Genomic DNA, 18,598 nt, shown 5'->3' with positions numbered 1-18,598 from the left:
AGACTGTTTATTATTATTATAAAATGATTGTAGAATAAAATAATTAATTTCCTTGGTCAAAAGTGACCTGATAAGCACCAGTAAAAGGAAGTTAACCAGGCCTCAAAAAATAAGATATGACCACAATTTATCAGTAACAATCTACGGTTCACTAGGAAAGAATATTTAGCGATTAAAAAAGGAAACTAAAAGTTACAAAATGAATTAGTCAATTTAGTTATAATTCTGGATATAGAAATAAATTACCGTTTGTGAACATCCCTAAAGCTGACATAAACTCTATTTAATTTACGATAAAAAGAAATAAAATAATCTGAAAAATACTTGAAAAACCAAAAAAAAAGGAATAATGGTACTAATATCCTTTAAAAGTGAAGAAATAAATGTTTTCTTATAAAAATAGAACATAGTTATTTATAGGAAGGGGATAAAATCAATATAAGTCAATTAAAACAATGAATAAATAAATATGTTCTTATAAAAATAGAACATTGTCATTTATAGGAAGGGGATAAAATTAATATAATTAAATTAAAAAATAACTGCAGAATAGTAGCCTGTTTTTGGTTCATAACGGCTATTCGTGAAAACAATTGAACCAATTATTAACTACGTCTTCGTGGTCCCGGGAAGACTGAGCAATAATAAAATCTACCGAAATATGAAGCTTTTCTGGTTTGAAAGCATTCAAGAACAAGCAGACCGAACTAACAGCTTTTATAACATAAAGCTATAAATAGTTCCTGCTACTCGTAGGTACTGAGTAGTAACCATAGACATAATCAATTTGGAAAACGATTATTAATACATCAAACTGCATAACCGTAAAGCAGTTCACTACATTAATTTGGTGAAATCAAAATTCGCCAGGCTTTATTTGGCTAGCTGAAGTTTTAAAACAGAAGGTAATGAAAATGAAGTAAGGAAAAAACAGACAATTATACCATATAATTTTGATACAATGGAAAACAAAACTTGAAATATAACTTATTCAGAAGTCCTATAAATTTATTTTTTCTCTTACACTCAGAAATGAGATTTACAGACATAGGTCACCAAAAAAATATTAATTCAAATTCTCGATTTTTCTTTTTGTTAATGGAAACTGCAATTGTTGACGCTATTTATAAAATTATATTCAATAACGATTGAACTTAATTTTAAACTATTCAAAATAAATTAATCTACTAACTACACAAAATTTTCGTGATTTTAAGGAAAAAATCCGGTTAGCATAAACAAAACAGCCATATTGTAGACGAAAGAAACAAATCGACCAATGGCCTTACATTGTAAGATGATACCAAGTGTTGGACCCTCACCCTAGGGATGAACCCTATGTTGACGAAGTGAAAACCATGGGTGAAGCCTAGGCGCTGAGGGGTGACACCCCAAAGGGATAGCAATTCGTGTATTCCATACTGGAGAACAATATGTACAGGAATATATTCGGCTCAACGTACTAAGAACTCACCCAACGAGTAAGGTTGAATATTCGTTAATGTCTGAGTCCAAGCCAAATAAAAATGTTCACTACCTAACCTCTACTATCTTTTCTAACCTTCCAGTTTTTATCTAGCACATCTATATTCAGTTTTCCCGACGCAATGAAGTATTTTTTTTTTTTTTTACAGGTTCTGATAGTATATCAGATTTTTTATCCAACATCTCCAAAGATCGAAAATAATTTTTGATGATTTGCTTTATGTGCAAACCATCAAAAATTGCGCGGAACAAATGTATAGACAAATTTGGGTTTCTATTACCGGCCGAGGGGACAAAAATGATTTCATTATGATGAAACCTTGATCAGATTCTTACTCGAAATCGAATTCTCAAAACTACAAACTTTGTTAATTTTTCTTCATCGGCACGTGTTTAGCCGATTTACGCTTTAAGGACACGCCCTTAATAGAAAAAGAACTCCATATGGATTCGCCTTCAAAATGTGATGTACTATCAGAATCCGTAAAAAAAAAGTTGACTATCCCATTGGAGAATTTCAAAGTCAGGTGTACTAGAAGAGACTGGGTACGGCTAGAAAATCAACAATACCTTCAAAAGTTATCACCCGTTTTTGTTGTTACCACTATTTGTCGATTATGTTATGAAATGTATATAAATTATTTGGTTATAAGGACAGCATAGAAGTTTTTCTAAAGAACTTTGTATGTACGATATTCATGATCAAGGCTCTAATACGAGAGCTATAAATTTTTGTGGTTCAACTGAGTATCGTACCTCTTAAAAGTAGTTCATCATAAACAAAAAAATTAATGATTTCGTATCGAAACCAAAATATAATATTCAGAAGACATTATCAACGGCATTATTCGTAGAGATTAGTACTTCTAAATATTATTTATGTTCAGTATTTTCGACAAGGGGGTAAAAATATGAATATAAAAAACAAAATAAATCATATAATAATTTGAATTAGCACTTATTTACGTTGACACAGACCTTGGACATGGGAGGGGTTAACGATAGAAACATTACACCATAAAAAAAAGATTAACGTTCAAATAAACAATTAATTGATTGAATCGAGAGATACATTGCAATAAATCTATTTATACCCAACGCAAAGAGCACAATATGACTTCTGAATGCCGAAGTACCAGACGCATTCTGTCCACGAGCGTTCCTTGAATACCGAAGTGTCCGGCGGTCATTTGGCGACTGGCATCTTCGACCTTCTGCTAAAAGAAAATATCTAAATAGCTCTTTGCCCTTATTTTATTGCAGTAATTAGAAAATGGATAATGAATTAGAATATACTTAAAAGTTATTCAAACTAGTTAGAGGGAGAAATTTCAAGAATGGTTAAGATATGCTATATGGTTTGTGTAGATAGTGATAAACAAATACGTACGAATATTTTAGATCTTTCTTTTGCAGTTAAAAATTGATGAGGTTTTTCTGAATGAACTTGTTTGAAATTTGAATAATTTTAGGTAAATTTACTAAGTGCCAAGACTGCAATAATAAATCAAAGAACAGTGTCTATTACTAACACTATTGACACATTAGGGGTATTCATGATATAGTGTTACATTTAACATTTAAAATGTTTTACCATGTTAAATGCTATAAGTATAGGATTGTGAGCAGCCCTATTTAAAGTTATGTTAAATGCATGCTCCGAGCGGATTTTTTGAGCAACCTGTTTTATAACCTTTCCTTCCAAAACTTCTTGTTATTGTTTACTTCTAAGTTTGGATTACAGGAATTTATTATAACATGCCTAGAGTGAGTGAAATGTGAAAGTTTTGCTACTGATTGTCTTGTTTAAAAACGTCAAAAATAATACTAAGACAATCAAAACACAAACGGGTCTGTTGCATGATGCTGTCACTCTCCATTTAGCAGACCTATTAACAGACTCTCAACCGTGTTATATGTCATATCGTTTTAACATGGTGAAAGAAGGAAATATTTTTCTATTTAACATAACTTTTTCCATTTAACACACTTTAACATGTTAAACTAAAGATCATAAATACCCCTATTATCTACCGTGAAAAAAATATAGAGATCTTCCACTTACCTTTCTGTAATATTTCGAGGTGTTCCCAGAGGATGTCGCCCATAAATGGGGGTGCTCTGGCAAGGAAGGCCTCTTTCCCCATAGCGCAAATGTCTTTCCCTCGCATGCAGAACTGCTGAAGCTTCACGCCTTCCAGAGAGAACTCCCTGATCGCCCAGGACAACCAATGCTCAACCGCCGTCTCATTCCATTCCCTTGGATCTGCAGAAGAAAATAAACCGACATTTGTACATTAAATGTTATCGTATAACTTTAATTGAATATTTTAATTAATGATCAATTTTGAAAGATCGAGGAAAGGATTTGGATGCCAAACATCCTTTCTCGAAAATCGAAGTCGTAAAGATTATCTCATTCCACAAAAAGTAAGGAAAGTTTAGTTATCGAAAATTAGTATGATTTTTAATAACGATGCTGTTTCGCTTAAATATATATTTGGTGTTATCCTCCTTCAACGACTCGGCTACTGTGTAGTACTACGGCCATGTGTAGTAATTTCGTATCCTCTAACTACAAACTTTCGATTCTCAAAGGAATATTTTTTTCTTCAACATTCCAATCAATCAGACGCGTGAAATTGTTAATTTTCCCTTTGGTTAATCAACCACATGTATTATAAGGAGATAATTACTGTTTATTTCTTTCAATGAAACTTTTTAAAATTAAGAATATATGAGCCATATGTATTAATTATTTCGATTTAATTTAATCGATATGTTGTGATGTATATTTAATACATGTCATAATAAAATTACTGATAATTCGAAAATATTACGACGAAATTCAGCTTATGAGCACCATTGCTTGCTTGATATATGTCAAAAAGATATTTGAAGTTTTAAACAATTACGAAATTTTGAGTTTCTGTATAGCTGTCACTTAATCTCTCATTAAAAAATAAAAAAAATTGTTATTCAATAATTATGTTCTAAATGTTTAATTAGTAAACGCGAAGAATTTTGAAGAAATGACACAGACAAGATGCCTATTGTTTGCAGAGCAACCATCTTTAACCCTTAGCCATATTTGAGCAGTGGGGGAAATAGACGACAGCTGTGTAACCACATCTCTGCACGTCAATGTACAAAGGACTACAGCAAAACAATAGAGAATTAGATCATGAGATCTGTCAACAATATTAAGATCATAGCGCTAAACCGAAATATCCGCAGTAAAATAGTAGAAATATGAGGAAATAGGAAACCTACCTTTCACAATGTTCAACTTGATTTGTTCTTTCTCCCAAGAAGCAAAGGACGCTTTCAACGCTTCAGTCATTTTTTTGTTCGTACCAGGAGTTAAGGGAGGAACTTGTGCTGGCATATCTGAAAAATAAAGAAGGACATCATTAGAAAAAATATAAAAATTCATCGCGATGAAATAATTATTAAATACCGGTAAATAATATAAATGAAACGCGGCCGAGTTCAGATTTGTTTTTAATTATATTAAAACAATGAATAACGGAGAACCAACTCGCATGATCCCCTCCGTCAATGAGTCAGTGATAGCGACGGAAGTCTTTATCAGCCAACAGCCATGGAGAAATAGAGATACACGATATAGCAGCGATATCATAAGGATATTCCAACATAATCTTACAGTTAGGTGTTGAATAGTCTTTTTTGAAGTAAGTATATAATATTCGGAAAAAAGCATGAAAATTTCAAGATTTCTTACAAGACGAATGATAAACTCATAACATTTCGATGCTCAACAATCTTGAAGAGAAGAATGCTGATAATTATCTCTTTTTTTTAGTCACAATATAGCTATTACAAATAAGTTAAGGTCAAGTAAAAAATCACATTACAGGATGTGACATAATTCTTGAATCATCTACACAAAACTCAAAGAGGCAGTAATATCCACGTGATTCTTCAATGGAAACTGAAGTACTTTGAAAATATGAATTTTCCTGTGGCACTATCATGGTCAAAAGTCGGTGGGATGGGTTCTGTGGTGATTCCATTTCAACAAATATGCATCATCAGAACTTCGATAAGAATTAATAACAACAATAAGGTCACTTGAAGCATATGGGATTTCTGTGACTTCCTAAAGTTATTTATTGATATTTACAATTGTATTTAAAATATATACAACTAGTAAATTTGATGTTAGTTATACAATGGCATGATACAGTCTTGTGGATAATCTACCCATTCATAGAACTCCAATAACATTTTTAGAGGAGAACTTGAGGGCATTTTCTTTTCAGACGCTTAGGAGGATTGTCAGGTAATGAAGGAGAAGCCAGGTCAGAAACAAGAGGGTTCAAGTGGTTTGGAAGTTTATCATGGAAGGATTGGTATCCGGTATTTTTTTAGGTTTTAGTTTTTAGTTTCACCCCATATAAAAACTCAAAATATACAAACAAATTTGACTTTACAATGTTTTGAGTTTCAGAGTAATCCAATCACAAAGTGGACTAATATTAGTTCAACAAATTGAATTAAAACATCTTGGATTGTGTAAGGGATTTTCACCAAAAAATTCCTGAAGAAATAAGAAACCTGTGTAATTAAAAAATATGAAAAGTCTTGGATCGGTCCACAAATATTGGCAAGAGTTTACTCCCAATGATTTCCACAGTATTTGACATATAAACATTAATCGATAATACAGTACCGTGCAGTATCGATGTTTAAACATATTGTACGAGCATACATTTGTGCATTCAGGTTAATAAAGTAGGCGTGAGAAATGATGATTAAATCTCCAAAACATGGAGGAACTAGATGTTTTTATTGACATCAGTAAATGGTAACTAAGATTACAAAACGTCTGTAAAATATATAGGAACGAACCGTTAACGAAATTTCCAAAACTAATTTTAGATTCTAATTTAAACTGCGAAGAAAAAAAAAACACTACCAAAAAATTGTGGTAAAACAGAATTCAAAAAGGTTATTATAAAACACAAATTAACTTATGAACGGTGTTTAGAGAGATCAGTTTTCCAAAATCGTTCAGGAAAAAACAAATTTATGGGAGTACTTTTCAGACCTTTGGTAAGTTGGGAAATTTTAGATACCCCCCTAATAGTTGCTGGAGCAATACTCCTGCGGTCTTCATTAGAGAAGCTTTGGATGTGGTAAGTTGACTGTGGAGCTTTAATAAGCACAGAACACATAAACTAGCTTATGTTTGATATCGTTCATAATCGCCTGTTTCTGGAAGATGTGTTTCTCAGAAAGATAACATACTCATCCAATCAGACTGTTGCCAAGGGGGAGAGCATGTGTATTCAGAATATGCAAACTCTTCAGAAGATCATCTTTATATTTGATAAAATGGGTACCTGACACAGTCATGGAAGGGTGTGGTGTGGATGGAGGGGGATCTCCCACGGTTTAACGCTTCACTGCTTTCACCTCCATTTTCTTAGCTGAGGACTTTCTGTACTCCCTGTATCCACAATACACTCACTAATTTATAGAAAGTTTCCAGAGGAAGAGTGACCAAAAATACTTAGAAAAAAAAGAAAACAATAATCTAAGGTGCAGTTTTTTTAGAAATATTGCAGTATAAAAATACAAGATATATTATTTTTTCTAAAAACTAATCATCTACAACTCGTTAGTTACCGATAATAGGAAGTATTACACTGAATAAAAACTGAGGCATTGTTTATAAATGCATATATGCCCTGTTGGGATGGTCCAGTGAATATGTCATTCTACCTGTAGAATTGATACCAGAACCTTCCTTTCTTTAAAATATCAAGTAATAAACGGAGAAAATACACCTCTAAATATAATTATTGATCAAGTAATAGTCCTTTCTTATCGCATCCTGAACTCTATAGCCTTCACAGTGTGCTGTAGAATATTTTATTTTTAATGGATATATAAAAAGAACAATGAAAACGAGAAACGAATAGACAATATTATCTTAACAAATATAAAAGTGAAAATGGGTTCGACGTATACATACAGCATAGGGAAACAGAACCTAAGCAGATATCCCCTTGTTTGCCAATAAATAAATTCTTTTTAATAAACCAGAAACTGATATTTAAACTGTAAAGATTTATATGAATATGGTTTCCGTCTAACTTTAATTTGAGAGCTATAAGTGATAATTTTTTATTTTATTTATTTTTTTTTTTTCTCTTCATGTACATAGTGTGATTATGTTAATTTTTTTTCTTTATATATTTAGAGAGAAATTTTATCTATTTTAATGTTATTTTTTTCATTTATTTTTATTCTTATTTTATTTTTTATATATATATTTTTAATTTTAGTATGAATGTGATCAGTTATCACTATTACTTATTGCTACCAGCAACGTTGTATTAGATTGTAATATTTGTCAAAAAATAAAGTTTTGAAATTATAAAAAAAAATTTTAGATCTGTTTGAAAAGGCCTCCCTACAGCTATATAAATTTCGGTTTTAAATAAATATACATCACAAATCAAATAAAAAAATCACAATCTATTTATTACTAAAGTATTTTTAATTTTAAAAATAGATTTAGCGTGAGGAATAAAAGTTGAAAAGATTTACTTACATACTTAATAATTACACTGGTTTTATAAAAGTATCATTTAATTTTTCAACTTTTTTTTTCCGGTTAAACTTTTTTCGTAATACACGGAACGTAAAATAGAAAATAAGAGACTATCTGGGGGTATTTTATTGTATTAAAATTTTAATGTACATATGAATAAGTGTTTATATATACCAAATTATAAATAAATTTGGAATTACTTTTAATATTCTCGGGATAGCACTGTTTCGCCCGAGTCTTTTTTTTTTTAACCGGTTCTGAAGGACGAATTATTTAATGTATTGTTTGCAGACACGTAACATATTGTTATGCCAGGATGCAGATGAAAAAAATAGCCACCTGTACTTCACTTTTCACAGCTTATGAACATTATAAATGAAAATTTATTATTACAAAATTAAGCCCTAATGAGATATCGAGTCATATATAAATTTTTAAAACCTATCTTGTATCTCTAAATTGGGTATTATAATATTAGTTCTTACATTCATATTAATTTTTTCCAGTGATTTACTCATTTACTAATAAATAATTGTTTACTGTTGTATACTATATTCCATCATTCATGCCTCCCCAGAACAATTAAATATGTTATTTAAACATTTTATTAAATATATAAAACTAACTGTTTAAGTAAGTTGTAAAATTGACCAAAACAGTAATTTTTATAGCATATCTTAATATTTTCAATAAGAAATTGGTATAAAAATAGATTAATGTTAAATATTTATTTAATTCTAATGTATGAAATTTACCAAGCTGTTTTTCAAGAACATAGGGAAATGATTACTTAATAGAGGAAAAAAAAGAAGAATAAAGTTATGTATATATATATATATATATATATATATACACACATATAATACAAAATAAAAAATATATAGATAAGAGTCATCGAGGTATTGTGTTACATTGTAAATTAATTTAGTCTATTATTTATGTTAAGTATATATTAATTAACAAATGACATAATTACATAAGGAAATGTTGGCGTAATGAAAAAATAAATTTCTTAACAATTCGTCATTATTTTTATAATTAAAACACTTTTATTAAAACATTAATGAAATAGATTACGTTAATTATGTATACAATTGTAAATTCTTAATGTTTCTTTTTCAGATCAGACTATTCAACCTCGTGGGACAATCGTATGCCATAAATTAGGTTGAAATTTCCATATTTAAAACTGAAGAAAAGTAGTCAACACCTTGCAAATGCTATGAAAATGTAAAGGTTCATAACCCAGGGGAATTTCTTCATGGGATTAAGAAATGAATAATTAGCGAATATTGGTTGTATAAATAATCAACAGATATTCGGCTAATAATACTCATTATCCGAAATTTAAATTTTTGGAATGCATTAATTTTTTTTAAGTTATTATATTCTTAATTTATCAAACGATGCGTCCAACAGCAATCAATTATTCAAAGGTTTTTCGTAGAATCGTGTAGGATGTAAGCTCAAGTGTTTAGAATTTTGATCTAGCAATGTTTAGAAGTGAGTAAATATTTTTATTATTTAAACAAACGCGATCATTTAAAATCACATTTCTCATATTTTTTAAATTAAAAAGCACAATGTTAATAATTAAAAATTACGCATTTTATTTTAAAATGACTATGGTTAACTCATTTTATTATCTCAAATCAACCTAATTCTGCGAATGGAATATGATTCGAGCATATACTGTATCTAAACATAAAAAATAAAATAAATATTTCAGAAAATAAAAATTAATAATGTTTAAAATATAAAAGTTTTACTAATGTAATAAGCATGAATAGAAAAAAAAGAACATAAAGTAATTTGAAAAAACAAAAATTATTAAAGCTAAATATTTTTAATTAAGGATAATTAAAAAGTACGAAACTAATTTTTTTTAAAAAACTTAACTAAAGCACGAAAAAATAAATTGTTTAACATATTATTGAAGGAGAGTGCCAAATCTAATGTAGTTTAATCTTTTCTTCTTTTTTTTTAACTTTCATTATAAGTAAATCATAAAAATTTGAAACTGTTATATAATTAAGACCAATAATTATTTTCTATTTACGGGATATATTTTTTTAAAATGTATTTTTGATTCAGAATAAAAATAATAAGTTTTTAGGTCCAATATTCTTATTCAGCCCAATAATTCTTATATTGTTTCGTTCTGGCCGTTCGATTGACGGTATTTACTTTGACGAAATAATTCAAACTAGATATAAGTAAAATTTATATATAAAATGATACATAATACATATAAATAATCAAATTACCTTAGAACCCTGCTTATCTGTTCTGGTAGGGACCGAGACATCATCGACGTGTATAAAAGATAAAACTCTATGCTCAAAATTAATTTGTACTACAAAACTTAATAAATATGTGATAGGTATATTAATATATGATTAACTTAAATTTATTAGAACAATTTGAAATAATAAAAAAAATAGTGTTTAGATACATCTTTCTCAAAGTCAGTTATTTTGTTTGTTTTAATTAATATAGTATTCATATAATGAAATATATGAATATAGAAAAAAATATTTTTTTTTACAATTTTTTCATTTATTTAATTTTTACCGCAGGTTAAACAGGAGAGCTGATTTAGTGGGGTTTCACTATGAATGTGAAGCTATGAAGGTGTTGAAACTTTTGCTAGTGTTTACAGTTGGCGGATAACGTGTTACCAAGACAACTTAAGATGACTAGCGATTTGGTTTAACAACGATCGGGACTTAGACACTAACAATCACTTAATACCAACATCACACACGTGACCAGATTAGAGGTGTTCATGGGGCAGCCGTCTCTAATATAAACAAGGTGGGATAAAAAAAAAAGACTTAGAGAGGCGGAAAATGTTTGGACAATAATACAATAAATATGATTGTTTTATGCATTTTAAAGAAAGGTTAAAAAATTCTATAAGATTTTCATCTAGGCAATTTTTTTTTTTTTTAAGTTCTTGAAGAAAATAATAAACAATAACCCTTCAACATTCGATCAAATCATTTTCTGTATCTTTAAATACACTCGAAGTCATTGTCAGAAACAGGATACGGGCACGATAAGGCGGCACTCGAACGAAATTACTAAGGATTGGTGGGGCTCAGCACAATACGAGAAGGTTTTCTTAGAAGTAATGAGGCGAAGGAAAATTTTTAAAGAAAAAAAGACGAGTACTATCTCAAGCCTGTAGGAGTTCCCACGTAGAACTAAATGAATCTGAACGCTGTTATTACTGACTCCCACGGGGCAAGTCGCCCGAAAACGAGGTTTTAATCGAGAACTATTAACAGTAAAAAAAATTCTTATAGGATATTTCGCACCCAGATTTTCCGAAAAGTTGGTCTAAATCTGTCCCTGAGGAGGCTGGAGGAGGGGAGGATTGTTAACCAATTGAATCGCTTAACAGGCCCTCGACCAACTCGCTAACGACCACTAACCCACTGGAGGGTCAGGTACTCACTTATCTCTCATCAACAAAAAAACGTCGATTGACTAATTATCAATAATTTTTATTAACAATTTTTAATATAAAACGTATAAATGTATTGGAGAATGTTGAAAAATCGATTTTTACCCCCTATAGATTGAACATCGTCATATACAATATGACTGTTACAAATTTTAATCTTTTTTATAATTATTATTTTTTAAAATGTAGCTAATCCAAAATAGTTTGTCATTATACTTGAAAAACAGACTGGATTCATTATATCATTTCATTTTTAGGTATAATATTTTTTACAGCTGAAAATTATTAGAAAAAATACTTTTAAACAAGAAAAAAACTCATCATATATAAATAGTACGAACTATAATAATTTAATCCATTAACAAATTCTTAGAGAAAACTTGTTTAGATTATTTTTCCATTGACTCAATTACGTCCGTTAAAACAAATATTTTTTACTTTTAATATAATATAAATATCGTTCTAGTTTCAACAGAAGCACAATTCATATGATAAAACCATTTTTTTTTTTAAATTAGTTACGTAGGATTAATTAAAATTTTATATCTAATAGCTAAATTTAAATTCGTGTTGATCAGTGTCATCTATAATTTTTGAATGCTTACTTTCAAATTTGATGCTATTTAGAGTTTCATTTTTATTATTTTCTCTCTTTATTATTATTATTTTTTTTTTAGAAATTATTCATTTTAATTTTGAAACCAACTCTATCAAAATGAGATATTTTCAAATAGTAATACGTCCGAATTGCATACAAAACTACCAAAAAAGATTGTATTTGTATTGTTCTCTCCACGAAATTTCATTCTACGATAATAATAAAAAATTGCAAAAAATGCAGTGATCTAAATTGTGAGATGAATAACAAGACTTAAGTGTATTTTGTTGCATAGTTATTCAGTTGCAAATTTGTTGATTTAACAACTCAAAAAGACTCAACCTATCTCCAACTCTACGAGTTACCAAAATTTAGTAAATTAACTGGCATTTATAGGCCATATTAATATACATATTCACGTACAGATTTTGAGGTTTTATAAAAAGAACCAGGTTCCCTCAAACAGGGGCAAACATATAAGGCCGTCACACTTCTGTCGCGGGGACGAACCGAATCTGAAAATAGCAGGAATCGAAAATAGACCAAGAAGTTTCAATAAAGTTTTCAAAGGAGCTCCGGGGACCAGATGGCATCGAAAGGTATCCTCGAAGAAGGCGGGAGTCAATTTGAAGAAAATGGTAAAACGGATCGTAACGGTCGGAGTGGAGTAGCATGTGCCTCTGACAGCTGTGGCGGCCACCTGCGAGTCGCACTGCGCAAGGTAGACCAGGTCCTTGCCCGCGTATCGTCTCGGTCAAGATCGGCCTTCTTAGTCTTTTCTTCTTATCTCATTCAGCGATCGAGTATTTGCCCAGTATCATTGTACACAAAAAAAATAAAATAAACAATTAAATACATCAGTAACTTCTAGAATTAGTGGACAGTTCATCGAATGCAATATGAAACTGAATGACAGTGCCAGCCAATTGTATATGACCACTGACCAAATATTTTTTGGCTTTAAAAGTAAAAATATTACTTAAATAAAGAAAGAGGAAAAAGAAAAAAGAAATGACTACTGTTAGAGCATAATTTGAAGTTGCTAAAACAAAGTGCCTTAATAACCTCAAATACTAGAAAGTAACTAAGAAGTAAAAAAATGTCGACGATTCAGTAGCAATCAGAGACAGTAAATCCCACACCAATCTCTAAAACAAATACATTTTTTTTTTCCAAGCTTCTTTAGTTATTTGTGTTTTTTCTTGTTTTAACTTATTTATATGTTTTTTAATTGTTCTACTGCTGAGGCTACTTTATATATTTCTATTTATTGTTCTATATAATGTACATTACATATGCGGATTGGACGTGTGTTGCGGATCATTGTAGAAGGGAGGGATAAGTTCCACTCTCTCATAAGAGAAAAGCGAAGATAAGGTTGAGAAAAAAAAATGAATACAGAAAAAGGTAATATAACTTCGTGTGAGAAGAAGATAGGAAAAAATATGCTTAAAAAAATAAAGTAACATCGATAAAAAAGACAGCTGCCCCCTCCTGCCCCCCCCTCTAGGTACACCTATGAATATGCATCGAATAAAAATTCTTTAATAATTAGGCATAATTGATAAGGAGAGTGAGGGGTTGATTCATTTTTTATTTTCAATTTTTTTTTCCCCTCAAAGAGTAGGTAAAACATACATATTTAATAGAAAGAATAAAATGTAAAATATTTAAGTTTTTTAAAAAAAATTAATATAAAATCTCATAAATAATATAAAAATAACAAAAAAAAAATAACATAAATCAAAATAGAATTGATTGTAAATGTATTTTTTATATTAAATTGGTCCAAAAAAAACTTGACATCATCATATATTGATGCACATATCCATCTAATAAAACTTGACATGTCATCATTTTAAAAATTATTTCCAGTATTCCTAGTACCTACATATTGGAAGAAACCTACTTTATATCAGAAGGAGGTTTGTACACAAGTTTTTTATTTCAAGTTTAAGATAGTAGATTTCCAAAGATTTCAAGTAGGTTTTCTAAAAATTAAAAAAAATATAGTTATGTTCATGTGTCTCTAAGCCCTCGATATATTTATAGCTATCACCTATATATTACGCTTTTAATGGAATTTTAATTTTCACCTTATAGGTATATGAGTTAAACTGGTATTGGATTTTTTTCTTTAATACAACCCAGAACAGAGCTCTTCCGCTTAACCGAAGATATCTGGTTCCCCAGCTAGGGGTAGGAGTTCTTGTATTCAACAAGAAAATAAATTACAGAATAGTTGGATGGAACAGTTGAATAAACCTTTGACAAAAAAAAAAAAAAAATCAAATAGAGTAGTGTGAAATGAATTATGAGCGGAAAAGGGAGAGGATGCCAAAACAAAAAGTAAACAGTCCGAAAATTCTTCTTTGAACCGATCCAAGTTCTTTGAAAATGATTAATCATAATCTAAGCGCTTCTATAGTTATTTATACACAGGATTAACTATCAAGAATCTACTAAACGACAATGTATTCATAAATAAGTTGATTCGGTAGCTTCTTAGCACAGGATGTGCACAGCTCTTGTTCTCAATGGATCGGGTTCGATTCGATGGAAATGTAACGATAGTTAACGAGGTTGAATATTTTTTTTTCTATTTACCTTCCAAGTGATTGCATTTATTGAGGCTGTTCAAGATTAGTCAGCGTGGCACCAGCAAGTGGTTTCAACATCCGCTCCCCTCTCGCTCATTACCATGTCCAAACAGTGACTGCTTCTTAATTACCAATCCCTATTTGACACATCGCATCCGACCTCAACCATTCTCACACACTTCTCTTCATAAACTTCCTCCAAAAATAACAAGAAAGATAACTGTATAAGGAACGTGCGAAAAAAAATATAAGTTCAAAAATGGGAGTAGTCATTTAAGCTTAACGTTTTGGTGAGTTGTTGAAACTGCGGTAGGATAGTGTGAGAGCGCTTTATTAAAAACAAGAAGCACCTCGTATACCTAAATATAGTTCACACATAAAAAAATTCTTGACAGTTGAAGAATAAAATAAATAGTAGTCATTTTCGTGAAAAATTAGGCGAATCAGACAGCACATTTTAGTCGCAATATCAATTGCGCTGGAAGTAAATACTTCTAAAGTAAGTATGCGTTGGTGGAGTTGGAATCTCTCCTACCGTGGGTAAGTTAGATCATATAATGAATCAGATTATACATTAGACAAATTAAATCTGTATCACAACAATTCGTGAAGGTCAGGGATGCAGTACTTTGTAAGGAAAGTAACTGTAACTTCACCTTACCAACGGGTATCCAAGGAGGTGATTTGGTCAGAATCATTCTCCACCGCATGATTTCGAACAATTAAGGGAACCCTTTATTAGGTTGGGTGGGCTACAAAGAGGTCCCGGACCCACAGGGCAGACTCACGGACGGCTACCGTAAAACAGAAAATATTTATCTCCCACAGCTGGGTACGAACCCCTACTAACTCCTTGGAGTTAGTAGTACAGTGCCTTACCATTGATCCACCCGCTCCCATATATACCAATATATGACGACATTCTGAAATATGAAAAACAAAATTAAAAGTTTATGATTTATTATTGATAATTTGCAAGACCAAAAGTAATATTAGTAATTCAATTTGTTGTTTGATCTTAATTTTGTTTAATCTAGCACGAAACAGATATCCTTCCATTATGAATTCCCAAACCACTCAAACCCACTAGTTTCTAACTTCCATTCCTGACAATCCTCCAAGGCCAGCGAAAAGAAGATGGCCACGAGACCTTCTAATGTAGATTAGAGTGCTACCAATGGGTGGTTTCTCTAAATATCTGTATCATACCGTAGCAAATTTTAATAAATAAATGCACAAAAATTGTGGAAAAGTGTTAAAATAAAGTTTTTTAAAATTTTCTAACACAGATAAATATGGCGCTGGACAGCGTAGGCTTCCATATGCATAAATAAAAAAAATTAATCAGAAAACTGTATGAGATAATAAATCTGAATAATAAATATTTTGATTGCACATTGCTTTAATTTAATCATTAATTATAAATCGAACCACAATAATTACAATATTCAAGGAACTATTTAAAATCCTCCATGATCTTAATAGCACTCCTCAAACATGGACGTTTAACTCTGCCCTGGCTTAAGAGGTTACACCTCTGTTGTAACTTGGTGGTTGCAGTGTAGTAGATTCGTTTCCAAACGAAGCAATTAGCTGCGGGACCAATTGCACCAATCTGCGAGCGGCTCCAGAAGTGAAGTCGACCATTTGACAGATCACTAACAATTCCAACCATATCGATTAGAGAAATTTGGATGTTCTTACTTGTTTATTTAGTATTCTTCGAATGAGTTGAACTTTGGTTATAAGAATCCCACTATCCGAATTCATGTACAATAAATTCGGGAATCCATAAATAATATCAATTTTTTAATCTACATAATTTTAAAAATCGATTTTTTTTCAAGTTCGTAGCTATAAATCGAAGTCTTAAACACGAATTTATTCGCATTGCAAAGATGTCTCCTGCTACCCTTCTGTGTCAGTAGCTAATATTTTTATTATATTAGATACGATTCTCTGAAACTTAAAATAAAAAAATTGTAGATATACATCCTTTTGACACTAAGTAGATTGTCTTCCAATACACAGCTACACCGAACGACGGACAAATTTTAAAAATGTAGTCATGTTGTGTTTTTAAGCGCTTGTGCACTGTGGGGACTTACAGGACTTAATATTCGTCTCTGTAAACTTTAAGAAACATCTTTATAATGCGATGTTAGCCAATATGCTCTATGGTTTGTTTGATCTAGGTCCGTTTATAGCCAAGGGAGTTAAGCTTATACCTTATAAGGCCTGGGGGGTCGACATTTATTACGTGGCGGTCCCACGGATTAGAATAGGGTGGTTACCGGTAAACGAATCTCTCTCTCTCTCTCTCTCTCTCTCTCTCTCTCTCTCTCTCTCTCTCTCTCTCTCTCTCTCCCCCCCCTCCTATCCCCCGAATGTCAGAAATAACTAGGCAGGAGACAAAAAGTTTCCTCGATCCGATAATTTGTAAATCCATTAAACCCTAAAATCGTACGGAGGTTTCCCCATCTCGTCCTTTTAAAGCAGTTGTGCACAAGAAGCCTAGTTCTTTTAATTGTTATAAATGCGAGAATATTATCTAAATTAACAAAGTAAAAAAAAAAAAACATATCACTGAATAACGTTTGCAGTTCAAATGGATTGTAGGACTGTGGAAAGGCCATGGGGTCGTAGATATTATTTTTAAGTTTTGGAATATCAGGTATTGTAAACTAGAGTGATTGTTTAAAATGAGATATCGAGAACTATTACTACAATTATTCCAAGATGCCAAATATAGTCTCGCATAAAAGATATTTTTGGGAGATGTGAGTGGAATTATAGGTATCGAATCTATTTATATAGAGATTGTATAAAATAATATAGGAGGGAATGATGTTTACGACGAGGGGGGAGGGTGTAGTTGATTTATTGGAAGTTATTTTGGTCCTCCAATTTAACACAAGATTCAAATAGTCCACACGAGCAGTGAAGCGTGAATAAAAATGTAATTGAGGAGCTTCTTAGAAAAAGTTGTTGAAAAACATTTCTTTAAACATTCTAACACTAAGAAAACAAATGTCTTACTTTTGACCGAATTGATTCGTGATTCGTATTGTTTAGTTTAACACGTCAAAGTGTGTTCATTCTTTTAGTATGTTAAAACGATATAACATTTAACATGGTTGATAGTCTGTTAATAGGTCCGCTAAATGGAGAATGACGTCACGCAACTGACCAGCTGAACTCTACACCATTTTGTCTGCTGTCGTTTTGATTCATTAGTTGCTCGTTAGTCATTTTGTCTCCATTTTGGACGTTTTTAAACTCTAATAAAGTAAGGGATACGAATAATGAACTTCTGGAAGGTTTCGATTGCCCAGAAAATGCGCTAGGTGTTCCTATACTTAAAACATTTAGCATGTTAAAACTTTTTACATTTAACACATCATGATTACTCCTCGTATGTCCGCTTAGGGATGGTACAGACTTCAGCAGCCTCACGTGAACGTTACTTTGCTATGGGATGTGCCTTCTAGCCCCTGGCAAAAAAATGTCTCACATAATGGCAGTGTCCCATTATATTGTAACTACTTTTTTTTCAAATTCAAATTTAAAATTATCAATTTTTATAAAATTTAACATGAAATTTCAACTAATACGAATCCAGAATATTTCATATACCAGGATTAAAACACATGTCTAATTTAAATTAATATTAAATTTTATTTTTTAGTTAATTTGTATCGAGTGTAAATGTGACTAGAGACTATATTATTTTATCATTATGTTATTTTATTTATTTATTTTTCATACAGATAGTTTGATTATGTTCATTTTGTTTATTCTTTTGTTTTGTATATATTTTAAGAGAGTTTTTTTTTATTTATTTTTTTTTAATTCTT

General features: G+C 30.9%; 1 protein-coding gene across 1 annotated transcript in view; it reads right to left on the bottom strand.

Moving 5' to 3' along the window:
* Nucleotides 1–18,598, bottom strand: part of pnt (pointed) — an 83,468-nt gene that overhangs the window by 64,014 nt on the left and 856 nt on the right. The window contains exons 2-3 of the mRNA XM_067047665.1: nt 4,759–4,875; nt 3,551–3,751 (exon numbers count right to left, since the gene is read on the bottom strand). Coding sequence (XP_066903766.1) covers nt 3,551–3,751; nt 4,759–4,875 — 318 coding nt within the window. The remainder of the gene's footprint in view (nt 1–3,550; nt 3,752–4,758; nt 4,876–18,598) is intronic.

This window comes from Halyomorpha halys, unplaced genomic scaffold, assembly GCF_000696795.3.
Source record: "Halyomorpha halys isolate HHAL.00 unplaced genomic scaffold, Hhal_1.1 Scaffold262.1, whole genome shotgun sequence".
NCBI lineage: Eukaryota > Metazoa > Arthropoda > Insecta > Hemiptera > Pentatomidae > Halyomorpha > Halyomorpha halys.
The sequence above is the reverse complement of the archived record's forward strand: the minus strand, read 5'-3'. Positions and strand labels throughout refer to the sequence as shown.